The sequence below is a fragment of the Panthera onca genome, chromosome E2 (genome assembly GCF_046562875.1).
Source record: "Panthera onca isolate mPanOnc1 chromosome E2, mPanOnc1 haplotype 2, whole genome shotgun sequence".
NCBI lineage: Eukaryota > Metazoa > Chordata > Mammalia > Carnivora > Felidae > Panthera > Panthera onca.
In genome coordinates this window covers 57323312-57350003 of record NC_138353.1, presented here as the reverse complement: position 1 = coordinate 57350003, position 26692 = coordinate 57323312, and the positions used below count along the sequence as shown (strand labels likewise).

Sequence of the window (26692 nt, the reverse complement as noted above, 5' to 3'; positions counted from 1 at the left end):
ACCCTCGCCCTGCTGGGGGGCACGGGCAGCAGTGCTCGGAAGTTGGTGTGCGTCAGGACGGAGAAGCCATTCGCGAGCGAGGACGTGACCCGGGTCACGGTATCACAGCACAGAGCTCGATGACAAGCTCTGTGACACAGCTCCAGTTGGTCCCCGGCTGGGGCAGTGTTGGCGGGGAGGGGGGTGGGTCGCCTCCCAGAGGGAATGTGGACTCCAAACACCATATGCTCCTGAGAAGGGTCTGTTTCAATGAAAACCGAACCATAACTTGTAGGTCGGCCAAGCAAATCAGGATAGGGTGGCGACAGGTGAGTGGGCTCCGTGAAAACTAAGCTCGGAGCCCGAGCGGCACACGGCTAGGCTCAGGACCACCGGCTGCCACAAGGAAGAGCTCGGGGGCGAGGCCGTGACCACGTAAGCTGGCTGGCTTGTCCGGGGATCCCAGTTCATTACCATGAATGGTCTGCACGGGCTGGAAGCGGGACACCAGAGGCACGAGAGCCACTGCGGGTGGCCTGACCCCCACGTGAACTCTCCTCCGTCTCTTCTGCCCGGGAAGGGCTTCCTGTCCCCAACCCAAGGGCGGTGTCCAAAGTGCTAAGATGCCCCAGCAGCACGGTGTTCAGCCGTGCGTGACGTAAGCCCACTGCTCTGGGGATGCTGACTGCGCTGGGGACAGGAACAAGGAACGGAGGAGAGTCACCTCCCTTTCCTGCTATCGGAAGATTCAAAAACTCCATCCCCACAAATCGCTAGTTAGTGGCGTTGGCGACACTAAGCGGGCACGACCCGAGCCTTGGTTCGGCTGGCTGGAGGGCCCGCCGTGATTCTGGGGGAGCCCGCGGGCCCACGGGAGCGCCGGCGACCGGAAGTGGCGAGAGCAGTCAAAGAAACACCGTGCACAGCTTTAAACCAACTTTGTGATTTTTATTGGTGGGGGACAACTTCTGTAGTCCTAGAGATCACTAAACTGTGTACAATTAGAGACGCAGCATCACAGAAGAGCAGACGGCAGAATTTAACAGAGCGACTGAAGGAAAGATCCGTCGTCATGATTTTGCCCATTTTTCATTATGTGTACACAGAAGCATGAATGCAACGTGAAATCTTTTAATGGCGATAAAGTTTACAACCACCCACCTACGTGGGCTAACGTCTTAACTCCGGGTATCTGATCTGCAATGCATACGGAAGCAGCTTTTCATCGCACGATTACTAACACGTATCTTTCCGGTGAGGAACCAGCAACTTATTTTTCGTACTTATGTTTCTTTTAAAAGTAAGAACTATGTCTCCTCTGATAACTGGCTCGTTTTTATCGTTTATCAAAAACTAGAGGGTGGGGAAGGAAAGTGTGACGGATTAAAAAATTTACTCCTTAAGGAAAGATAAAATTCATTTTCACAAATTTACAAGTGTCGCTGGTGCAGGATTTATTCTACTAAGCAATTAGACTGCGAATCGAATGCAAGTTCCCCCTTCTCACTCAGGAATCGGCATTATTTCAGAAACACGGGTTCTGTGTATTTTCTCAAATCGAGTGACAGTGCGTTTCAACCAAATGATTCGGATCTGGAAGGCAGGCGTCAACGTGAACTGTTGCGCACAAGCCCCGAGGCGTCTGCTCTCCGTTCTAGCCCGTTCTGCCAGGGACGAAGAGGCTCCCCCTAGAGAGCCACTAAAGACGGGAAGGAAGTCAGAGGGAGTCGGCGTCTGCAAGCGGGCGGCGGGCACACGGCGCGCAGGCGGCTACAGCAGGTCCACGCGGCGGTAATACAGGAGGTAGGCTGTGCGTTCGGCAGTGGGCTTCACCACCTGGTACTGGTTCACCACCTTGACCGTCTGGTCATCGATGCGCAGCCAGCCGTTCAGACCGATCTGGAAGACGTCCGTGGTGTAGTGGCCGCCCGTCGCGCTGCTGCCGTGATGGTAGACCACTGCAAGAGAGGCCGGGCGCCCGTGAGACAGGCGGGGCGGGGCAGCCCGCCACGCCCCCCCACGGCGCCACGCCCCCATGCGTGCCACGCCCCCACGCGCGCCACGCCCCCCACGCCCGCCTGACCCCCCGCCCTCTCCCCCCCCCCCCCCCCACGGAGCCGCCTCGCGGGACACACCTTTCCGAGGCACGCGTGGGGCAGAGATGCCACCACACAAAGCAACGTCATGTAATCCAAAACCCTCAGCGACGCGCGAGAAAGTAAGTCGCACACGGACGCCTTAACGACACACTCTGGACGTTCAAGGCCTCGCGGAGGAGTCGCTATCCCACACGCCAGCCCTCCGCGCGAGGACGGCCCACCGCTGAAGCGAGCACGCGCACGCGGACGTAGCGCCAAAGACCCCGCCCCCTCCCAGCCCCCACGGAACCGCTAGCACTGACCGACCTCCAGAAATGCCACCCGGACCCCCAAACGCTCATGCTCTCGATCCAGCCCATCCCCTTCTAGACGGTTCTAAAGAGATCATCTGAACCTCCGACAAAGACTTGGTAAGAGGGAAAAAGCAAGGAAACGTCAAGAGCCGTGCACAGGAAGAGGAACAGGCTGAGAGCACGGCGATGTAGGAATATGCCGGTGTTAGGTGGAAAACGGACAGTTCTAGGTTTTCTGTGACTGTCATCACAACGAGTGACCGCGCCGGCCCCAAGAGGGACAGAGAGCAGGACTGTCATGTGGGCGGAACGGGTGGCGTCCCCACCGAAAGGGCTTTACGCTTTCTTCTTTTATGCTTAAACGAAGCTTTTCACTTGAAAAAATTCTGTAATCCAATCAAGAAGCCTTTGGTCAAAGGCCTAAAACAAAGACAACCAACCACTGGAAGACGCAGTGAAGTCCCCTGAAGACACCGAGGACGTGGAAGAGGCTTGACATGGCCCGTCCCCCAGACCCCAAACCCACTTTAGGGCGTTCGTCCTGGATGTTCACCTCCAAGACACGTCCTGGGCAAGAGTTTTGATCGAGTGACCAAGTCAGTGGGATTTAAGGAGCTGTGGGTTTGTGTTTCCTGCAGGCCCCTCCCGTTCTAACACTTCAAGAGAAAGCACCCCACACGCGTTGTGGTTCCCTCAGCAGCACCCGGGGGGGCTGACACGGCACGTCAGGGCTCCAGGCGAGTCCCCCTGACTGAATGGGACCGGCCAGCACTTCTCGAACGTGCTCTCCGGGTCCCGCAGTCAGAACCATTTGTGCAAAGTGCTTCCTTCCATTCCTGGCAGACCGGGAAAGTCCAACTGATCCAATCTAGTGCCCTTATTTCTGAAGTGAGAAGCCGTGAGAGGATTTGGGAACGCAGGGGAGCCCCAGGCAGAGCGGGACCACACCGGGGCTCCCCGAGCAGGAGAGACAGGGATTCCTGTCCTTGCTCCAGGTCGGCGGCCTCCCCCTGCAGCGGCCCCAGGCGGGGAGGGCAGCAGGGAGATGGCAGGGCTGACCTTCATCTCCCCCTGGGGCCTCGGGGCCCAGCTCCGGACTCGGGCCGGCCCCTAGGGCCTCTCTGGTCCCAGAGGCAGGTGGCACAGTTTCCATGACAAGGCAGGGCTGGAAAGGGCTGGGGACACCGCAGGAGCACAGGGCCCCCCTGCCTGGGGAGGGGCTGTGATCGGCTGACGTGGGGGAGAAGAGAAAGTCAAAGGCACAGCCTGGCAGGAAGAGCAAGGTGACCGGGCCCAAGCCCTCCTGGTGTCGCACGGGGACCTGACCCGCTCATCGGGGGCCAACCAACTTTCTAAACAGGCAGGATGGACGGACGGACGGAGGAGGGTAGGAGGGTGAAGACCAACCACGCCACTGCGGGCCAGAGCGGGGCGTGTGTCCCAAACAAGAATTTGGGTTTCTTGTCTTGTAAAATGGGGACACCACCACCTGCCTCGCAGGACAGCTGTGAGGAATAAATGAGATACCACGAAAAAGGCACCGAGTAGAAAGGTTCACTAAACACGTGTCAGTAAATGGGAACTTAGTTTAAATTACACGCAGACTGAGCAAGGCCAACACAAAGGAAGGGTAACGAAGAAGCTAGGAAATGCTGGTAAAAACGGCCAGAAAGCACACGCGGCTGTTGCAAACAGTAACCAGCAGGAGTACAGAGCCTCAAAGGCCCAGAAGACTCTGGCTACAAAAGAGGAAGGAGGAGCGGAAGGACGGACAGACAGTATTAGACAAACTGGTGCCGCAGGAAGCTCTGGGCCCAGAGAACAGGGGTCTCGGGGACCCAGCCCCCCGGGCGCCACCGTCCCCGCGCAGGGGCCACAACCGCAGCAGGAAAGGTCCCGTCTGCAAACCGCTAGCCCGGCAGGCGGCCTCCGACCCGATCCTCTGACTCACGGACAGAACTGATGTTAAACAAGGTCTCGAGACGGATTCAGCTTAGAGCCAAAAGGATATTCTGTCAAATCCAAGCACCAATGTCAGGTCAAACGCACATTTTCAAAAGAAAACAGAGTCCCCTTATAGACTCCAGGGGTTACCAGCAGAGACACTCTTCTCTATGCGAAGTGGTATTGTGGCAAAATCGGGCCTGGGTATTAAACCTCTTTATCAGTGCTTTAATAAGTAAATAACGTACAGATTTACTTACCTGCAAATAGCCTATAGGTTCTGTGGCATTTAAAATTCTTATTTTTAACCCCTGGAGAAAGCAGTTCTGAAAAACAAAATATCAACAGCTGCAATCTATAAAAAAGCACTTATAGAAAGGCTCAGGGTGACAGAGACGAAGAGGTGCCGACAGCCCCGCTCACATGCGCCCCCTGGCAGACCAGGAAAACAAAACAAACTCCAGGCCTCCCTGGGCGCAAGCGCTGCCCAGGAGGGAAACCGGCTGTGCGACGCGGGAGCGCCCGGACCCGGCAGCCGGTCCGTTAAGAAACAGGAGAAATACACTGAGCCTGTTAAGCTCATGCCAGAAACCCCTTAAAAGGAGACATGCTAAAGAACGGAAAAGAAAGCCGCCCACTTAGAAACAAAATGGCCCGGGGAAACTAAGAGTTGGAACGTCTTACAGGCGAGGGAGGCCGCCAAAGTTCCATTATGTAAGAGTAAGACGGTCCCTCCAAAGAGGCACTGTCCCCCTGCGGGAACAGCTGCCCGCAGACGGACCCTTCCGGGAGCCGGGAGCCGGGAGCCGCCGGCTTCTCCCACCCCCACCCTTGACCCAAGCCAGGGCCTCTGGTCCTCGCTTATCTCGTTTCTCTTTCTGGAAAGCACTTAAGGTGGCAGCTGACACGAAGACACGCGTAACAAGCAAGACAACACGAGCCTGCTTTCATCAAAACGCGTCGAAGCTGAGGGGGCCCGGTTACCTGACGGAGACTCGGGGCGGACAGGGTGCCACAAACCTGACACGTGTCATTGCAACCGGAGGTCGGAGGAACGCCCAGGGGCCTATGGGAAACGTCCCTTCACTTCACTAAAAAAGTCCATTTAACAGGCCGGTACGTGCGCTTCTTAATGTTTATGAAGAAAACCGTTTTGGACCACTGACCCATAAGATATATCCAGAAAGACGATGCTCATCTTAAGGGACAAAATCTCCTCCGGTTTTACAATCTAGTAGGATCATACGGTTTATTCACTTTTTGACTTTATCTTTCAAGAGCTACCCTGGTGCCAATTTGAGCATCAAAATCCGTTACAAATCGGGAAATCTAAAACCAAACCGTCACGAGAGAGAACCTCCTGACTCCGGCATCTCGCAGAAACGCTGGGCGCCAAGCGCCCGGCCTCCCGGGGGAGCCGGCACCACGCACGCGGTCTCCGTCCGCGGCCGTTACCTTTGCTGATCTCCAGGTCCACAGGGTACTCGACGCTCTTGACGAGCTTCTGGCACCCGCCGGTCTTCTCGTAAACAAACCGCTTCAGGTGCAGCACGAGCACGGGAGGGAGCTTCTCCAGAGTCACTCTTCGACTTATCTCCACCTAGGGCACAGAGCAGAGCAGGACGCGCGTCCCTCACTCCACGCGGCAGACGCCACGTCCGTCCCCCAAGAACCCCCTCCGGGAGCCGACGGCCCGCGGCTCCGCGGCCCCGTTCCCCGCTCGGCCGGGTCAGGGCAGCGTCTGAGGATCTAACCTCCCTCCAAGAGGTCTTGCGAGAGCCACCCGCACCCACACTCCCCGCGGGAAAGCGCACACGTGCCTGCAGACACGGCGGCACGGGACGCCACGGCTCCGCGGGCCCAAGCGTGAACTCCGCGGTAGGAAGCCCTGCTCTGGGGTCGGTTAAGCATCAGACTTCCGGTCGGGTCACGCTCTCACGGTTTGTGAGATCGAGCCCGCATCGGGTGAGCCCCGCTTCTCTCTCTCTCCGCCTCTGTCCCTCATGAGATTCTCTCTGCCCCTCGCTCGCTCGTCCTCTCGCTCTCAAAAGAAACAAAACAAAAACCTGTTCTGTGACATTAATGGCAAATTGGCACAAAAATTAACAGCTAACTCGGCAGTGGCACCTCGCATTACGTACGTATTAGCGTGCTTTTTAGGAACTCAAACCGAAGCCAAAGTGTTTCTCGAATTAGGTGTTCTACGTAACCCAAAAGCTATCTATTGTAACCATTAGCTTCGCAGGTTTGTTTTATCAACTTACACGTCCCTCATCTGCTTCCACAGGTCCGATGAATGCTGTGCTTCATTAAAAATGCATCCTTGCCAACAATGCCGATTACCCTTATTTGCTGTTCTTTATAATTATAAACTGTTGGATGCTCCCTGTATTTAGATGAAGAATCCTTTTGGTAGAAATGCCCGTTCGGGTGACCGTCGGAAAGAGAACAGCGGAAGCGAAGTGTATGGCAACGTTCAGAAGACCGTATGTGCATCTGGGTAGAGGTGTCCTAATGGGCGCCTGGCTTCCCACTCAGGCTCAGATCCCAGGCGGGGAACCACCCGACCCGCCTCTGGATGCTCATCACGGGTCTGGAGCCCGGTGTCTCCGTACCCGACGAGGATGTGCGAGCGATCGGAAAGCGTGGCTACGGCCCAACGGCAAGAGACCGAGATTGTGGCAAGAGGACTCCAGCGTCCCCGCGCGTGAATCGAGGGCTGGGCGCATGCATCTCTGGGACGCTCTCCGAGCCAGGGACCTAGGACTCTGACCTCAGACTTTCGGGCAGTTCACTAAGTGGCTAATCGGAAATTCTTCCGTGTGTTTTGGGTTTCCACACAAACTTGACACACTTTTCTTCACGCAACAAAACCAGACCCGTTCCGCACAGCAAGTATTTTCTATAGTCCTATTTTCCCACGGGCCTTCGTCAAGTGGTCCCACAGCAAAATAAATCTCGTGACCTTAAAACACAGTAACGTCAAACTCGGTATTTTAAGAAGTCCGTTCAAAGAAAACACATTCCAGAAAATGTGATACTTGCTCCTTCCGGATATCCCCGCCCCATACGAACCGTCCAAGATCCCCTTTCTCAAACGTCTGCTTTTCGGAGAGTTTTCGCTCTTCTCGGTAACATGCCACCGCCATCACCGAGCCGGGACACGCAGCGTGTTGCTTCTTCCTCTTCGAGGCTCTGCCAAAGGGCCTCTTTTTTCCTGCGTCCTTCTCCCCGCTCCCCCCAGCCATCTGGAATAAACCACCTTCTTTCTCCTCACACCCTCTACCTCGATCTCATCTGCACCCTGCCGATGTGCACGCGTCACCGCAGCAGGAACAAGAGAGGAAAAGACGCGTGAGGGGGCGGGGGCGGGGGTGAGGTCTGCTGGATGAGTGGCCACCAACCCCTGCAGGTGGCCACGGGAGAGCGAGCGAGAGAGGCGCTGGGGGGTGGGGGTGGGGGTGGGCAGGACGGCAACTCCACCTCTGGAGCCGCGGCTGCCACACAACGAGCCAAGTGCACGGCTCAGCCACACCAACCGACCTCCTGAAAACAAATCCCCACTTTCTCTCTCATTAAGTTCCACCGCCAGACTCGGCTGATTCACTTAAGCCAAGCGCCGAGATTCTGTCTCTCGCTCCTACCGCTTTTCTTTTTTAAACAAAATCGCCCGTGGGAAGCAAGTCAGAAAACACGGTGGAAGATTAGGCCAAACTACGTGCCCATCTCCCAAGAGGAGGCTTGACCGGTCCAGGCGGGAGGCCCCAGGGGAACCGCAGGCGCCCAGGCGCTCCTCTGCTCTGCTCCCCGTGCGCCTTCAGCCACCACAGCCTTGTCGAGTCACGCTCCCCAGGGACACTACGAGCTGTCCAGACAGGTGCCGCCCGTAACCAGCCTGCGTCCATCTGTCACGTTTCTCTGAATTCACCAACCCCGAGATCACCAGCACGATCTCGGCAGCGGAGACGACACCCTCCTCAACCCCGGAGTGGAAACAGCTGCCGCTGGCACATCTGGAACCCAGGCACCAGAAAGCTCTCCGGGAGCAAACACTCCAGCTCTCTCCTGGCTCGGCTGACAGGTACCCCACACGAAGCCATCTGCCTCTCTGACTCCCGAACACTGAAGACTCAAAGACTTTCCTCCTTTCCACATCCGATTAAAGACTAACACGCACGAAAACAGCTACTTTCTAATTGTTCTTGATCTCCTGGAAGATCTACAACCAAACGCTAAATAGATGTGTTTGGAACCTCTTTTCTGGCCTACCTAAGCTCATGAAATTATGCTTTGTGACGTCAGAAGCTGCTCGGCCTCTGTTCGACGTGGTGCTGACTTTATCGTACCGCGATCGCACTAGCAAAGTTACACAGCTCAGGACAGACGCTCCCGACGACCGTCACCCTGGGCTACGTGAAGCTGTGAGAGGACCAGCTGTTTCAGCCGTCCCATTCTAAACACGTGGAAACTTTCAGTGCGAACAGTGAAGCAAGGGGCCTAAGAGGCAGAGCGCAGACCCGCTTGCGCCGCGCGCTCTTTCCACCAGACAGGAGCGCCTCGGCACACACGTTCAAGACCAACTATGGCTGTACCTCTTGTTTGGTCTTTGTGGTATAACCTTGGACAGATTCTCTCGCCACCAGGCTCTCCAATGCGTCCTGGACCGTACGTATCTTGTCAGACTGGATGTCCAGCTGCAACGTGAAGAAGGGCTGCAAAGTGGCGGATTCTCTGGAACTCTGCTGGTAGACCACAGACCTGCGGGTTGGAAGACACGACCAGACAACCGTGAGACAGCGCTCCTTCCCGCCTTCCCTCAAGATCATCCAGCAGCAGAAGAGGGATTAACGCGGGGAACGAGATTTCTCAGGACCACTCTCACTCAGAAGGCCAGACAGGGAAAAGAGCCACAGATGTACCGAATTTAAAAATAAGCAGGCGGGAAAAATAAATAAATAAAATAAAATAATGACACCAACTATTGGTGGAAAAAAAAAATTAGGCTGGAAAAAAAAAATAATGACACCAACTATTGCTGGGAAAAAATAATCAGGCGGGAAAAATAAATAAAATAAAATAAAATAATGACACCAACTATTGGTGGGAAAAAATAATCAGGAGGGAAAAATAAATAAAATAAAATAAAATAAAATAAAATGACACCAACTATTGGCGGGAAAAGAAAAATAACAATAACCAGGCTGACCTCCTGAGTATTTCTAAGCAAAAGCCCACCAGTTCAGCGGATCGCGTTCCCAGCGCAAGCACACTGGAAGAAAACCTACTTCATCTTCCGAATTGCTTCCCCTCCACGCCACACTTTATTTAATGCACCAGTTAGTAACTGCCCTTATCCTGCCATGGCCTCAAAACGCTGACACTTCTCATCTTCGCAAAGTATCAGAGCCGTTCTAGTAAAACAGAGGAAACCCCAAGGCAAACAATATTTGTAATGGCATTTTTCCCCTATAAAAAGGACTTACAAAAGAGAAGCAGGGTGTGTCTAACAAAAACTAAGCTAACATTCCAGGAAACGAGGCTACCTACCACCCTCAAGAAGAAGGGTGCCGGTTCAACCCTGTTTTCTTAGCTGGTTTTTCATTTCATTTTTCTCTGAGTTTCTCTGAGTAAACCTTGTGTGCTCAGCCCATCTCCCATTTAGCCCCGGCAGGGAAACATTCCAGGCGCGCAACGAGAATTCTGCTTCTGCAGCCTGAGTGACCCAGTTTACGAAAGGAATCAGACGGGTGCGCGGGGATTCAGGCTTTGCAGGGCAGGTGCCCCCAAGAGCGAACTAAACGCTCCTCCGCCTTGGGCTTCACGTCCACACGCGCTCCCCTGCCACATGGACCAGGAAGCGTCTTCGCGCTCCCTCCGAGGGCACGGACTCGAGAGCCACGGCCATTCCCCTGGTTCCAAGAGCAACGGGGGAGGGCGGTCGTTAAAACTGGCAGTGGAATCAAGAAGCAGTCCTCCGGACTCCAACGGCCTCGATTTTATTCAAGGCTCCGAACGGGCGGAGGGAAAAGGGTGAAGAAAGGTGACGGTTTCTCCAGGGGGAGTGAAAACCCACCCAAGGAAAGTGGATTTGCAAAGAAAACCACACTTCATGATGGCTACCACACACACGGAAGTTCCTAAATTTTAAGAGATCATTCCAACCATTGTTAGTTCTCCAAAGTATCAACAAGCCGTTTCAACATTTAAAAAGCCTGCCAAGGCCAAGGCCAGAGGTCCTGCCCGGCAGGGCCGTGCACGCCGAGCTAGAAACTCCTCCAAATCGGATGCTGGTTATTCTCGAACAAACGTGAGATCTTGGGGTACGCCGGCCTCAGGAGCCTTGCACGCTCCACCTACGCGCACACACACGGTGCTGTCACGCCCACTGGGCTGGCCCCAGAGCACGGACATCGGGCTGCCGGTCTCACGCAGAGCCAAGGGCACAAGACGGCCTTCTCTCAGTGCCGTGCCTGACCTGGATCCCGGCTTCCCTTCCCGAAACAGCCCAGCCCAAGGAATCGTATCCGCAACAGCAAGTCACAGGGGCGGCAGTCCCCAGGGCACACCCGACCACAAGGCTGACGTGGAGACGTCACAACAGGAAGGGGCCCGCCCAGCGGCTCTAGCGCACAGTGGGGAGCCCAGAAAGGACTCGTTCAAGGGGACAAGGCGGCACGACTGGCTCCTGGATCCTTCTGGATCCGGCGCGGCACAGCAGCACCGCCCGGGGCCGTGAAGGAGCCAGTGGACTTGCGGGGGTTGTATCTGCCTCGCTGAAGGGGGCTCGACCTAAGCCGTAGGGCAGGGCGAGCCCAAACCGACTCTGCCTGCCTCTGCCTCGGAAAGGGTGTCACTTCTTCTGGATACACGGCATTCGGGACAAGCAAAGGCTGCGTCTCACTACGAAACCCCCCTCGTAGGTTCCAACGCCAGGCCATCCGCGAGGAAACCCTGCTCTGGGGGGTCCTTCGGGACTCTGGACGCTGGGGCCTCCCTGGAGCCGGGCCCAGCGCTTCTGAGTTCCACATCGAAGCAGCAACAAATGTCTGTCTCTAATGCACTCAGACAGAACTCTTCTAGAAGGAGGTCATTAAAGAGCAACGAGCGTCTGGTTTACGGGAACTGGGCCAGAGGAGGGAACCCAGGCCCTCCAGGAGGCCCCGCGTCCCCCTTTATGTGAAAGTATCTCCCTCCACACTCCCTCACCTTCCTAGCTCACTCGGTTCCAGAGCCTAAAATTCCTCCAGCCAGACACAGAATTTCTTCTCTTAACAGAACCTGCCTGCCAACTTAACAAGTCTTTCTCTTTCCACCTAGCTGGGAGCGGCTGGAGTGCTGACGGAGGGAGGAGTCAGGAGGGCAGCAGGGCCTGGGGGACGGCGGCAGTGCCCGGGGCCAAAGGGCCTTGGTGCCGGGCGAGAGCAGTGAAAGCACCAGGCAGGAGAGGCGCAGGGACGGCGGGGGACAGAGCAGGCACAGGGGCATCGAGGCAAAGCGTCGAGCCCGGAATTCCTCAGACACGTCTCACACCCTCCCCCTTCGGCAAGATGGCAAAACCCTGAGAGAGGCCCACACTACAGTATATTCCGGAAGAGCATAAACCTGATGTGTCCGCCAAAAATGCCAGTGATCGGGGTCTGAACAAACTCCGCCTGGCGTGTGACTGAAGTCTTGCTCCTGGGGCCCACTTGCTCCCACTCGTCCTCACTGCCTTCGCCCGGCTCGTCCCGCTCGTCTTCGTGCACCGACGGGCTCCTGGGTCCGTTGGAAACAGTGAGTTCTGAAAAGGAGACAGTCCGCTTGGGCCACTCATGGCAACAGCGACAGCGAAACAGCTTCCCTAAAAAAAGGTTCTCCGTAAGCCGCCTGCACGGAGTGAGCTTTAAAGGCGAAACGCGCTCTGCACAAAGAACAAAGGCGACAGGGACGGACGCCCACCTGAATGCTGCTGGCATAAACCACTAAGGACGGCGCTCCTGGGACAGCCGGACAGCCGTGAAGGCAGACCGGAAGCCAGGCAGCACGGCGGGAGCGCGGCCCGTCTTCCTCACGTGCTAAGGGGCTTTGGTCACACGGGACAGCGCTCTCAGTCTCCGGACATGCGTGCTTTGGCCATTTTAGGGGCGACCTAAACTGTTACTTCCCACTTAATTTGTGTCACTCAGGATATGCGCGCACACACCGTGCGTGGGGACACAGAGAGAGAAAGCACGGCAGGACGTTAACGGGTGCAGAATCCAGCGGCTGCACGGGTATTCACCAAACCATTCTCCCAGCTTTTCCGTATGTTTGATCGTTTTCGTAATTAGAAGCTGAAGGAACAAAAGCAGAGGTGCTGGATGTACTTTGATTTACCCAAAGGGAGCATTCTCGGTGGTATAAAAAGTAAGCAGTGTAGGGGCGCCTGGGTGGCGCAGTCGGTTAAGCGTCCGACTTCAGCCAGGTCACGATCTCGCGGTCTGTGAGTTCGAGCCCCGCGTCAGGCTCTGGGCTGATGGCTCGGAGCCTGGAGCCTGTTTCAGATTCTGTGTCTCCCTCTCTCTCTGCCCCTCCCCCGTTCATGCTCTGTCTCTCTCTGTCCCAAAAATAAATAAAAAACGTTGAAAAAAAAAAAATTTAATAAAAAAATAAAAAATAAAAAAATAAAAAAAAAAAAGCAGTGTAGAGAACCAGAGTCGCCCTGGTGAGAAAGTGACTCAAAGGGCCAACGATCTGGGCAAGAAGCGGCTTCGTGTACGAACACGCGACATCTGTCCAGAATTAACTCTTGGGGAAATGTTCTCGCGCAATTTTGTGGCAAACAGACCACAAACAGACCACGACCTACTTTGGTTATTGGGTGACAGAAGTTTCTTCAGGTTCAGCATTTCCTCATGAAGTCCGTTTAGAATGAAACCTAAATATTCCTCCGCGTCTTCTTGTCGACCCTGAAAAGGCCAGATAGGAACACGTTAATTTTAACTGATCACCACGCAAGGCCTGCAGGGAATACTGCGCCTGCATATTCAGACCAGGTCTCCAATTTTTAACAAGACTTAATGTAAAGTGTTTCCAGAAATCGTGTGACTTCTTTTCTTTTTTTTTTTTAAATTTCTTTTTACGTTTTTATTTTGAGACAGAGCGCGAGTGGGGGAGGGGCAGAGAGAGAGAGAGACAGACAGACAGACAGACACAGAATCAGAAGCAGGCCCCAGGCTCCAAGCTGTCGGCACAGAGCCCGACGCGGGGCTCGAACCCACGAACCGTGAGATCGGGACCCGAGCCGAAGCCGGACGCTTAACGGACGGAGCCCCCCCAGGCGCCCTTCGCGTGACTTCTTCGTGGGCTGAAACAGGTGGAATGAGGAGGGCACGGGTGGGGGTGGGGGTGCAAAGTCAACCTTTATGTCTAAGTGTAGGATGAGGAGGAACTTCCATCTGTTACGTTTTTTCCAGCTTTTTGAAATTTTCTACAATAAATACACGTTACCCTTAGAACAAAACACTTATTGAAAAGTTGCTCTTCTGTGGACACGAAAGGGACGGACAACTAGACACGAGGGCCCCCTCGTCTCACAACCCCAGGGGCCAAAGGTCACACTGTGGCTGGGAAGGGGAGCCCGGGTGGTCCTCCCGTTCGCAACGATGGGCAGCTACAGGGGAAAGGACCCAAATCACACGTGAAAATCTCTCCTGATTCAAAGGCTCCGCTGACGGTTTTTTTTACGCACACACGTCAGCAAATTCATCTCCAGACGAGTCACGCGACAGCCAAATATCTGTTTTATGGTCTCAGGATGAGTTCGTATTTCCTTCTTTGGAGAAGGACCGCGGGGACCGAGGATTTCCGCACCCTTCTTCTTTCAGCCTCTGGCGTACCCGCTCCAAACAGGACTCCAAACGGACGGCAGCCGTTGGGCGTGGAGCACGCTCTCTGTGTGCGGCAAAGGGCGGAAACCGGCGCGGCTCAGAGGCACGAGGGTCAACGCGGCAGGCCTGACGTTCTCGGGAAGGGCCGCTTGCCGGGTCGGGTCGGGTCGCTCCCTGGTTGGCATCTGGGAAGTGGGATTTGGGGAGGGTCCCCCCACTCCAAGAACCGACAAGGGAACGTGCCTGAATCGTACAGCGTGGTTTACGCTGAACACCCGCTTTCCTTGTGCAGGTGTGGAATTCTGGTCTGCGCCGGGCAGAGGACGCCTATGTGACGGGCCCCTTGGGGACCCCGGGCACAGAGTCTCCAATGCGCTTCCGTAGCAGACGGCATCTTTCCACGTGCTGTCGCACTCTGACGCCGAGGAACGAAGCGCGTTCTTTGACGCACCAGGACGCGAGTCTCCAGGTTTCCCGCACACCGGACGTCTCGTCTTGCCTTGTGTCCTCGTGCTGTCCCAACCCGATGGTGAGGATAACGGCTTCTGAGTCCTTCCGATAACGGCTGTGACTCACAGCCCTTCCGTCGGACCACCAAGCCTGAGGGTGGCATGGGGGACCCAACACAGCCAGGATGCACCTAACTTGAAAAGACACTTCCGTCCACGAACGTAACCTCGGAGCCGGATGTCAGTGGGGCTCGGCCACGGGACGCCCCCTGAACTTCACTGCTTTTCCTGGGCCACCACCTGAACCGGGTGGCCCTCCTCGGCTTCTCAAGCATCTGCATTTGCATCTGTCTTAGTACTTCTTTGCTGTTTCCTTAGATGAAATATCTAATTCCCCTACCGGACGGTGAGCTGTCTGCGGGCAGAGGGTGCAGGGTAATCGCTTCTGCATTCCCAACATTCCGCACATTCCCGCCACCCTGGAAACGTCAAGTCAATCTCCAACTGAACGCGGACCCGGGCCACTCACCCTCCGCAAAACAATGGCGCTTCAGCACACTTTACTTAGCTTTAATGGAATTTTTGGGGGGATGGTTTTTCTCTCTAAATAATTCCCATAAGTATCATTTCAATTGCTCGTATGGACTCATCACAGACTGTCAGGGAGGAAAGAAAGGCTCCAGTTAACTTCGCAAAAAGGGTATGCAATTCACTCTCGACAGCTGTCGGCGCCCTACGCGAGACCCCCTTGGCCCCTGGTCCCTCGCCTTTAGTAGCAAAGTGTGTGACAAAAGATGCAGCTGAGAGAGTCAAGGAGCCGTGTGAGTGTGACGGAGACGCAGCTCTCCCGAATGCCGCCACGGTTCCGGGCCCCAGGACCACGCTCCACGCGAAAGGCCGTGCGGCGGTCAAGGAGCTGGCCGTGATGCCAGGCGCTGCGTTTACGAGCTATGTGGCCTCGGAAAAGGATCGCCCTTTTCTCAAATGTAACAACGAGAGGGCCGCAGGGGGCGAGGTCGGCTAAGGTACGGAAAGAACTTACAAGGGTGCCCGGTGCCCAGTAAGTGATGCACGCCCTGCCTCTGGTTACGAAGACGATCGTCGTATTTTCAGATTTCATTCAAGCAACTGACTCCACACCAAGCCTACATCTACCGAACACCCACCAAATGGCAGCAATGCAAGTGCAGGGCGAGCACTGAACAAGCAGGGACCGGAGCTACACGCGAGCAGGGCCAAACCTTTTCAGACAGGCTCGACTTGATCACCGTCAGGAGTCTGTAGATGTACGTAGGTTCAAAAGCAGCTCCAGGGCGGATATCCCTCACGATTTTATCCCCAAGAGCTGCAACGGAACAGGACACAGATTCTCGTCACTAAAACAGTCTTAACACGATGAAAGGCAACATCACCGGGGCGCCCCGCCCCCGCCCCGCCCCCACCCCCCCCCCCCCACCCGACGCTGAGAACAGCACAGGTGTAGTGCCGGCTATTTTAAAAACCTTTTCTTTCCGACAAGACTGAACGCATGAAATTTAGCCACCTGCCTCCCCAGCCGTCCGTACACAATGGCATCAGGAGGCCTCGCCGCTACTCACCTTGTCTGGGTTTTGGAGGTACTGGCATATTAGTAAACTCATTCATTAGCCGAACGCTAAACACAGGGGAGAAAAAGTTTAGTACATTTTTGTAAAAGACATCCTTTCACTAGAGAGTCTCGATGGCTACTCAGAATATCAGTTAGTATGAAGGTGGCAAGTTTTTGGTAACCAATGCCAGAGCGGTGACTGAGTTCTTCCACCTTTTCTATGTAAGCTTCCGCAAGATCTTCAGGGGCACACACTGGCAAGCACTAAACTGACATAAACAAATCTGAGGAACACAGGCAGTGCTCCAATTCCATTTCTGGTTAGCTTCCACATAAAAACACAAGCAGTGAATTTTAAAAAATAAAAACATTAAAGGACTCGTCTGCAAGAAAGTAAGAACGTTGCAAACTCTGAATTTGAATTATCAGAGGCGAGACGACCCAGCCCCTGAACACATCTGGAGGCCCCTTACTTACAAGCTATCTATCATGGGTGTCGACGTACAAGGCCTTTGCACTTTCGAATACAGAGGGATGAACTTCATCAGGTGATACATTGGAGGGCAGGCGACCAGTGCCTGCAGCGTCTAAGGAGTGGCAGTAAGGAAGCGTAAAGGAAATGAAACAGACACTCCAAACTTCTGAAAGGCACGTTAAACACAAAGCATGTAAAACTAAGCCAAGGACACTGAAAGACTTACGTATGTAAACTTTCAAGGAATCGACCAAATAACCGTAAGGACAACTGCCTTGTGATTTCCATGTAAGGCCTTACTCCGCAGTCAGCAGTTTACATACAAAAACTTGATTCGACCAAGATGTAGCAATTACAACAATGTTTCCAGCTGTCGGTGGACACGCTACCCTATTACTCGAGGCCATGCTAATGAAAATAAAATTGGCCTCATACTGTCACTCGCCGGTCAACAAATCATCTTTTTGGGGGGCAGGAAGAACTCCTATCTTTTAAGCAAGGTAGGCAGACTAAGTAAGGAACCAAGTTTTCGGATTCAAAGTTTAAGGCAGAAGCCCCATGGCAGCTGAACTAAGTCAAATGCACCGGAGGAAGAGAACGCTGCGGTCCGCGGGCCTTGGAGACAGCATGTGAGAAGGATACAGCATTAATGTAGCACCAGTTTCCTTTATTGATCAGCCCCCGTGGTTGCAATGACACTGGTTTATGTATTAGGGTCACATTCTCCAGTAACTCTGAAAGAGTGAAGAAGCATATTTAAGAAGTTAACGACATCCAGTAAATAACAGCAAACTAAATTCCTACGCTCTGGAGAAGCGTTAAAAACCCCCTCGAGAAAGCACATATCCAAGGAAAAGGCACACTGTGTTGAAGCTTCACGGGGCCCAATATGGTGTGCAGTAACCAACGATTTAAAATTTTTAAAAATACTCTCCCCCCCAACACTAGGTTTGTTTATCTTTCCGTGGGGATCCAACCGGGAGCAGAGAACTATTTTAACAAGAAACAGAAACGGCTGAACTACATGGGTTGGAGCGAACAGACCTGAGACACACAGGCTCTTCCCCGCACGCTGACAGCGAGGCAGGCCCCGCCAACAGCACGGTCCCTCGAACGCCAGCTACGGAGGAGTTCGAGTGCAGACGGGAGCCTCATCCGGGGGAAGCCCCAGCAACTGCCAGGGCACCCCACGCACCCCAACGGTGGGCGACCCATCACCGTCCAGGGAGGGGCGACACTCCTCTCTGAGACAGCGGTCTCACGTAGCACGCTTCTACTCCTCACACAAGGCGTGTGCTCGAACGCCCTGGCTCCAGGCGGCAACACACCTCTCGGCAGGTTCACCCTGACGTCACTCTTCTCTACGGTCGGCAGACAGACGGGACTGCCATCTTCACAGAACGCTCGAGTGGTGCAATTAAACGCTTTAAGTAATTTTTTTCAGTAAAGCTTTACAACAAGACAAAGTCTCCCCATGTCCCACTTGTACCAGTGAAGCCACAAGCCAAGGACACCTTTTACCCAGGCAAGCGCTCGATGACGTGCAAGTGCTAAGGGGCGGCACTGAATCCTCAGCGATCCAGAGGAGCGGCACCATCCCCCTTTCACCAGGAAGGAGACGGAGTCTCTAAACCCCCGCCGCCGGCCTGCCTGTGTCACTCGGGAGCGACGCGGCACAGCCGGTGCCTGAAAGCCACGATCTGTAGCCACACCGCTTCCTTTTAAATCGTGTCCCAGAAAAGAAAAAGGGAGTGAGCGTACGTGTGATGTCAGCGCCCATCCAAGGCATCCAACAAAAGCAAGCTTTTTAATTCTACACCGCAGCTGGACTGGCAGGTCTCAGACTTGAGCTTTAAATGAGGAAATTAATTTGCACAGCTCTAACGTCCGCACACACCTATCCCTTCCCTCCTGGGACAGTAAATGCCCTCTTCCCTCTAACTGACGAAGCACAGTGAATGATTTTTCCATTTACAAAAAGTAAAGCGTCACAGGCTCCAGAAGAGCTGCTGGGACCTGTTCAACTAGTCTGCGCTGGCACAGCTCTCCGCTCTCTCTCCTACCACGGGCGCAGCGCTGGGCGTCCGTGAGGACCGCGCCAGGTACAGAGCTGAGCCACGCGCGACAGGTGACGCCTCCCGGCAGAGACGGGACAGGGCGTGTGACAAGACACTGTGCTGCGGGGCTCAGCTGTACCGTTCGTTACTGTGCTCACACCCCTGTCAGGGGGCCACCGCTATCCTGCTCACGTCACAGGCGAGAGAACAGAGGCCCAGAGGGTTAGGGAGCCGGCACGGCTGTGGCCTGAGCTGAAGCGTCACCCGCGTCCGCACTGCCCCTCGGCAAGTACCGGGCTCCACGCCACGACCCTTTCACACAAAGGTTTCAGGGCTCACTCTCCCCATAGGCTTAAGATCTCCTCCTTAAATAGAGGAGGAGCTGTGCGTGTGTTTGTGGCGTATTATCACGACGGTCCATACTTGTCAACGTGTGCCCCAGAACGGCAATTATTTAACATAATTACTCCATTAAAAAATCTGTGCATTTCCAAATGGGCATCCGTCCCAGACGAACACTCTAGCAGAGGCACGACCCCTGTGAATCTCTGCCATAGCAGTTTTACATCTACGAACAATAATGCTGTTTCTGCCAACCAGAAGACTCGGAATCAACCGCCTTCTTGCCACCAGGACCTCGGCTAAATGACCCGCTGCCGTTCGCTGAGCCCTGCCCGGGCACCGGGTCCTGGAAGCACAGAGGTGGCTGAGAGGTGGCCCTGCTGCAGGAGAGCTTGCAGACCAGCGAAAAGGGGACAACGGGGCAGGCTGAACCGAAGGTGGGTCGGCGGACGGGATGCTCGGCCAGATCCACAGACTGGACAACCCGTCAGGCGGCAGGGGGCCGAGGACGGCAAATGGCAGCTGGCACGGCAAGGTCTCCGGCCGGGGCGATGGTGCCTCCCACCCAGAGCAGGCTTCTTGTTGTTGCATACGGTGATGAGGTCCCAAGCTCAGTTTCAGAGGTGTGGAAACGAGGTACCCAGATTACACCAGTCGGCAGTGCACTCACACCCACAGAGCAGCAAGTACCACATCTACACACACACACACACACACACACACACACACACACACACGCCCACAGCTTGCAGCTGGCACCAGACATCCTCAGCAGGAGTGATGTGTCAGGAGCGGAGCCCTAAGCACCACCCACAGGTAAGAGGCAGCCCAAGAAGAACCTAGAAGGATGCGGGGGTTTGAATTAATAGTGGAGGCGGAAGCAGGCTCTAGGCCCCCGGGAAGGAGAGCCAGAGCGGAGCGGCCCGAAGCCTGCCTGAGGAGACAGGACTGGGGTGCTGAGGGGCTCACAGGACTGTGGAGGGAGGGAGCCAGGGAAGGACCGACTCACCGCTATGCTATGCTGGGGAAAGAAAGGAAACAGCAACCTCAATTTCTTTTGAGGATTCCAAGGAAGGAGCGGCTTCTAGGGTAGGGGGAGGGGCAAAGACAGAAGAGGGAGGTGGCTTAGTGACAGTAATTCTTTTTTTCAACGTTTTTTTTTTTTTTTTTTTTTTTTTTTTTATTTTTATTTTTGGGACAGAGAGAGACAGAGCATGAACGGGGGAGGGACAGAGAGAGAGGGAGACACAGAATCGGAAACAGGCTCCAGGCTCCGAGCCATCAGCCCAGAGCCTGACGCGGGGCTCGAACTCACGGACCGCGAGATCGTGACCTGGCTGAAGTCGGACGCTTAACCGACTGCGCCACCCAGGCGCCCCAAGTAATTCTTGTTTAGCAAGACACGGAAGGAAAATGGAAAGAAAAGGACCAGAAGATCTGAAATTTCCCTCCCATGTTAACTGCCTTAACAGACTCAAAAACATGTTTGCAGACGGTCAAAAGTACTTCGAACTAATATCTTCTTAAATATAAAAAAAAAAAAAAAAATCAACTCCACGCTCAAAAGGAAACAGGTGTGGGGTGCCTGGGTGGCTCAGTCAGTGAAGCGTCCAACTTCGGCTCAGGTCATGATCTTGAGGTTCGGGAGTTCGAGCCCCACGTCGGGCTCTGTGCTGACAGCTCGGAGCCTGGAGCCTGGAGCCCGCTTCGGATTCTGTGCCTCCCTCACTCTCTGCTCCTCCCCTGCTTATGTTTGTAACCGAGCCACGTGCCCAGAATAATCTGCATCCCTGCAGGCTGAAACACTGCAGCCCTGTGGAGTCAGAGAATATACCCAATTTAAAGTTGACTATCAGCTGACTTCTTTCCAACACTGATCTGGGAAGCAGCAGGTACTGGGTGGACAGAAACCTTTAGTTTCTACATCGACCCTTCCCGTTGGAACCAACGCCAGCTTCGGGCCATTGCTCTCAGTTCACTTATTTTTTAAGGGAGGGAAAAAAAAAAAAAAGCAGTTTCACTGTTCGGCATCTACAATCTCAAATTCAAGTCTCTCAGCATCACCTAGTGGTTTGCTCAATGACTGCAAGTAACAGAACATTCCAAACAGCCATGGAGCCACAAAATGAACAGGGCAAAAACTCAAAGCACATCATCTGGAACAAAAAGACACTCAGTACATTTACTAGAGGATGTACTGAACTAGCTTCGAGTCTTCAACATTCTTTACAAGAGCCTCTGGTACAATATTCAAACATTTGTAGATTAAGGTCTTTATGGTAGAACATACAGAGAAGAAAACCATTCCAAACATTCCAGATTTTCCTTAATCATGACACTGCTATTCTAGAACGTTCTCTACAGTGGCAAGTCTTACCCAAGCTAAAATAAAGTTGCCATTCTGTCGTTAGCATCTTCCAGTGAGCCTAAACACCACTCTCGAAGGCGGGCTGACTGGAAGCAGTCTTCCCTGAAGGCACACTGCGTATCTCCGTGGCAGGAGGCGCCGTCACCCCCACCTAGCATCAGACAACCCCGTCACGCCGCTAACTGCTCTGCTGAGTCCTTCCCGTGTGGGTACCAGAGCTTCCTGGCCTCCTGGGTCCCAGCCTGATCTCGCCATCCCCACTGGTTCCAGCACATCTCCTACTGGCCTCAGGCCCCACACCTCTCTGCAGATGATTGCTGTCTTTCTGCTAATAAGAGCGGACATCTGTTCCTTTCGTATCTTCTTCTTCAGACAACGCTCGAGACAAGGCCAATCATCACTCACTGACCTTAGAGAGTAGGTGGCACACAGAAAGTAACTATTAAGGGTAATGTGGGGGTGAACTGGAGACTAAAGTTGTTGGTTCCACTCAAGTTTGTTAGAAACGACCTGGTGGAGTTTGAGGGTCATCCTATCACACTGTTCAGAAAGCCTCCAGGCGCCCCTGCAAAGGAGACTCAAGGCACGAGTCCAGGAAGACAACCAGCAGACAACCAGAGTTCAAACCCTGACTCTGCCGCTCCATTCACTTTGCAGCCTGGGACAGAAGACTGCAGCCTCCCTTGTGGCAGAGTCGACAGGCTGCACCGTGCAAGGCCATGAGAGGTGCAGACACGAGGGCACAACAGGTCTACGGAGACACCTAGCAGGGTGGCAGGCGCTGACAATCCTTATTAGAATATAAAGAACGGTGGGGCCCCTGGGTGGCTAGTGGGTTAAGCGTCCGACTTCGGCTCGGGTCACGTTCTCATTGTTCGTGGGTTCGAGCCCCACGTCGGGCTCTGTGCTGACAGCGTGGAGCCTGGAGCTGGAGCCTGCTCCCGATTCTGGGTCTCCTTCTCTCTCTGCCCATCCCCTGCTCGTGCTCGGTCTCTCTCTCTCTCTCTCTCTCTCTCAAAAATTAACAAACATTAAAAAACATGTTTTTTTTTTTTAAAAAAGAAAAGAAACAACTGACGTGGGCAGGAAGACACGGAAAAAGGAAATTAATTTATGGAAAACTTTGAGCAAACCAACAAGTTTCAGTACTCCAAGAAGTTAAATTACTGAAAATTAAGTTTTGGACATTTTGTGAATATACATCAAGTTCCATTTAAAAAGAAATGAAAGTTCGTAAAAAAATTAAAATTAAGTATCTCCTCGGGGCGCCTGGGCGGCTAGGTGGGCTAAATGTCCAACTCTTGGTCTCGGCTCAGGTTGTGATTTCACGTTTTGTGGGTTCGAGCCCCGCGTCAGGCTCTGAGCCCACAGTGCAGGGCCTGCTTGGGATTCTCTTTCTCTCCTCCTCTCTCTGCCCCTCCCCCGCTCACTCTCTTTCTCTCTCAAAAGGAATACACTTAAAAAAAGAAAAAGATGAAATCTCTTCTCGTCGGGAACTTCTCTTAAGAAACACACATCCAGACGATGTAAAGGTTTGGTTCTGCAGCACCTGCCACTGGGCCCGCCCCCCTCAACAGCCGCAGAGACCACAACCGGGCGGAACACAGACAGACACCGGTGATGCGCTCCTCCTCTCCCTCCCGGCGACACACACGTGCAAAGCTCCCAACTCCTCTCAAGGGTCATCTGTCACTATTACTGAATATCCTGCCGCTTGTAAGTCAAGTCAGTTCTTCTCGCCTTGCAGACAAGCCAGGAGGAGTCTGGCTTTCAGTTTCCTTCATAACATCGCCAATTCCATTCACTATCGTTTTCCTATCCTGAAGTCCAATAAGCACTCTAACAATTTCTGAGGTCAAAAGAATTAAAGCCAGGAAGGGCGGAGCCAAAGGACAAAAGGCAGGGTACTTCCTGAGGCTGAAACTCGCAGTGGGACCTGTGAATCCAAGTCATCACTGTCGGTTCTCTATTTTACCTTTTAAGGCAAATAATCACAAGTTAACTGGAACGACAACCCTCCCCCGAGGCCCTCCTTCCAGTTCATTATTGTCGGGTAATTTACTACTCAGATCCACCCAGACAGCGGCTGCAGGAAGCTGGCCTCCTCAATCCACCCTTCGCCCCGGGCTGGGGGACCGCCCCACGCCACGCTGACTCGAATGGCGCAGGATGCCAGAATGGTCCATGCGACACACAAGGTCCGAAGTGCCTTCGCTTCTGTACCGGCTTAAACATTAAATGGCCGAATTAAAATTAACTTTTCTTATGAAATCTGCTGACACACGGAAAAACGGAGTGGTTAACAGCCTTTCTTGTATTTGAAGACATACACAGCGGCTCACGTAAACTGCCACAGATCATTCCAATGAAATGATTTACAAACCCGGAGGCAACACTTGCGCTGTAAACTTTTAAGTCAATAAAAAGCAGGATTGTTTTTGTATGTATTTTAGGCATCAAATTTTGTTTTCCTAAAATTAGGATTTAGAGGTCACGGTACCTTTTAAAATCTGTGAAAATGCAGGGCAGAGAACTTTCCTGGATTCTTACGGCCCAGAAACTGGCCTGTAATCAACATTCTGATGCTGACCTGCTTTTTCTGTCACCTTCCTAAACTGTCCAGAGCACCCTGTAAGTGTTTCCCTTTCCCTCATCGCATCACTTTGGAAGGACACAAGCTCTCTCGGGTTACCAAATCAGGAGCAGGACAGCCAAGTGACCAAAACGTACCACTATCCGTTGGCTGCACAGACCAACGCACGCTCTGTAAGTAAGTGGAGGGGGGTCTCGATTTAGCTCTATAAGAGAGAGACGCGGCCCAAATACCAGCAGGACCATAAACACAGTGAATCAGAAAGGGACCGGGCGCTCCGTCCACAAGCATGACTCCGCCAAACCGGTGCTGGTACCTTTTATGCTACATTATGCTACAGTATCACTACCTCCGCTGCTCTGGAAAAGCTGAAGAGGAAATACAAAATATTTAAGAAATCATTCCCCTAAGAAAAGTATAAATAAATATGGTTTATAAGCCACCAAAATGATCGATCACAAGGTATGTACTTGTTTACATATTTGAAATAAATACGGACACAGGAATTCATTTTTCTGAGCAGATCCAGCTTGGAATGATTCTGCTGCTGTCTCCAGGAACAAATTTTAGGTATAAAACCACTGTGCGATTCCATACATTAATAGGTTTTGACTGAAACTCATAATAAACGGTAGCATTAGGGACTTCAATTTCTTCACCAGACAGGTGTATTTTTAGAGCTGTCAAGGACTTCAGTTTACTTCGCTCTTTCCCCCTGGAATTTTAATTCATTTTATTTGGGTTTCAGCCTCGTCCCTCTCCTTGCCCACCATTATTTACACTCCTTTGAGACAAGATACACCGATGCACGATTTTAAAAGCCGACCATAAAATACAAAACAGCTCTATTTGTGACTCGAAAGCATCGGATATGATAAATGTTTCTTAGCAAAAGCCCAGAAAAGTTAAACATTCGTCACAACACACAGGGAATCCCTGTACTACCTGTGTGTCCCCCACACTTACTCTTAAACGTGGACAGGTCTACGGCTCGGTAACCACTTTCAAATACAAGCTAAGATTTTCAAGTTTCTTTTCCTCACCTCCTGGTTCAGCTGTTACTACTGAAAAGTGGCAAATATCCCCTCTCAGATTGCACCAAGCAGGCACTGCCACAGAACTCCCCCCCAAGCCCATGCAGGCCCCTGCTCCCTGCAGGCTGGAGGAAAGCACTCTGGGGGTCAGCCCAAGTGCTCTTCCCTTCCAACTCCCGGAATAAGAGTTTCTACTTGAGTTCCCACCAATGCAACAAAACGTGGACAACCTACACCAAGAAGGTGAGAGCAGAACCCGCTAACATAACAGATCAACACGTACAAGTAGTCGAGAGCTGGCTGTATTTCGGGTCAAAATGCCTTATGTGGTGTTCTTATTGTTTACAGTTGGTTTATCTTCCTAATTTGTATCTCATTGGTGGTTACACAAAAACTAGTTGGCATTTATTAACCACAGACTTAATGACAGGGCAGAGGATCCAGAAATGTGGACATCCAAACTAAATGAACTTGGGATTAAAAAAAAAAAAAAAATCAAATGTGGATACTGATATTATTCTAAGAATTCAAAACAGAAAAAACTTCATATCTGAACTATTTCCCTCTCCCTGTTGACCAAAAGTTAATAAATACAATAATCAACATAAAAATTACTCTCTTAGTAGAACCAGTTAGATGCTAATGCTAATTCTGGGATAACCATCATCAACAGATCTTTTAACGGAACCAGAGTCTCTCTCAGTTAAATGCTGCTTAAAATAAGTGGGCCTACGCTTAAAAACCTGCCCATTCGAGCGAAGTCTGTGGCAGTGATCTTACTCGTAACAAACTGAATTCATTTCACCGTCTTACAAAGTAAACGTCTACACAGGAGCCTATAACAAAGAGGAAGAGATTGCAAACAATACCACTTTGCCTAAGCTGTGTGTGGTCCCAGGAGTTTAGTGTCGCTGCTACAGGAAGCAATACTCAAAACTACTTTCTATATTTCTAAGCAGCAATTTCTAAGTCTAAGACTCAATAAAAAGTCTCAAAAGAATAAAGTATCTTTTTTTTTTAAGTTTATTCATTTTTGAGAGACAGAGAGAGACAGAGCGCAAGTGGGAGAGAAGCAGACAGAGGGAGACCAGAATCCGAAGCAGGCTCCAGGCTCCAAGCTGTCAGCAGAGAACCCGACGTGGGGCTCGAACTCACAAACCGCGAGATCATGACCTGAGCCGAAGTCCGATGCTCAACTGACTGAGCCACCCAGGCGCCCCGAGACAGCTTTTTTAACTCCGCTAGCGGGACGAGAACCTGAAGAGCTGGCGACTGAACTTCTCAGGACAGAGAAACCTGAAGAAATACGTTGGCTTCTTAGCTATGTATAAACATAGCCCCTGCATTTCTGATTCTTAGTAAATTCGCCCTTTGAGCCTGAACCCTCAAAAAAAAAAATCATCAACTTTGTCCCAAATTGCTGCAGTTTTTCTTTTCCTGTCAAGAGCTGACCCTCACGTGCTACAACGAACTAAAATCCACGTCCTCAATCCAAAACAGACGACAAAAGAAAACCACCCCCGCCAGGGTGCCTGGGCGGCTCAGTCAGTTGAGCAGCCGACTTTGGCTCAGGGCGTGATCTCACAGTTCGTTCGTGGGTTCAACCCCCATGTCAGCCTCTGT

General features: G+C 52.8%; 1 protein-coding gene and 1 long non-coding RNA gene across 2 annotated transcripts in view; one reads left to right on the top strand and one right to left on the bottom strand.

Moving 5' to 3' along the window:
• Positions 1–902: 902 nt before the first annotated feature.
• USP10 (ubiquitin specific peptidase 10) overlaps positions 903–26692 on the bottom strand; it is a 69406-nt gene continuing 43616 nt past the window's right edge. The window contains exons 5-14 of the mRNA XM_078439114.2: positions 17318–17409; positions 16678–16787; positions 16211–16266; positions 15854–15957; positions 13143–13242; positions 11918–12095; positions 8908–9073; positions 5771–5915; positions 4576–4641; positions 903–1937 (exon numbers count right to left, since the gene is read on the bottom strand). Of these exons, the coding sequence (XP_078295240.2) occupies positions 1750–1937; positions 4576–4641; positions 5771–5915; positions 8908–9073; positions 11918–12095; positions 13143–13242; positions 15854–15957; positions 16211–16266; positions 16678–16787; positions 17318–17409 (1205 nt within the window). The 3' untranslated portion in view covers positions 903–1749. The remainder of the gene's footprint in view (positions 1938–4575; positions 4642–5770; positions 5916–8907; positions 9074–11917; positions 12096–13142; positions 13243–15853; positions 15958–16210; positions 16267–16677; positions 16788–17317; positions 17410–26692) is intronic.
• Positions 5909–7591, top strand: LOC144614650 (uncharacterized). The gene is made up of 2 exons (XR_013552586.2): positions 5909–6452; positions 6603–7591. It is a non-coding gene; the product is annotated as an uncharacterized LOC144614650 (long non-coding RNA).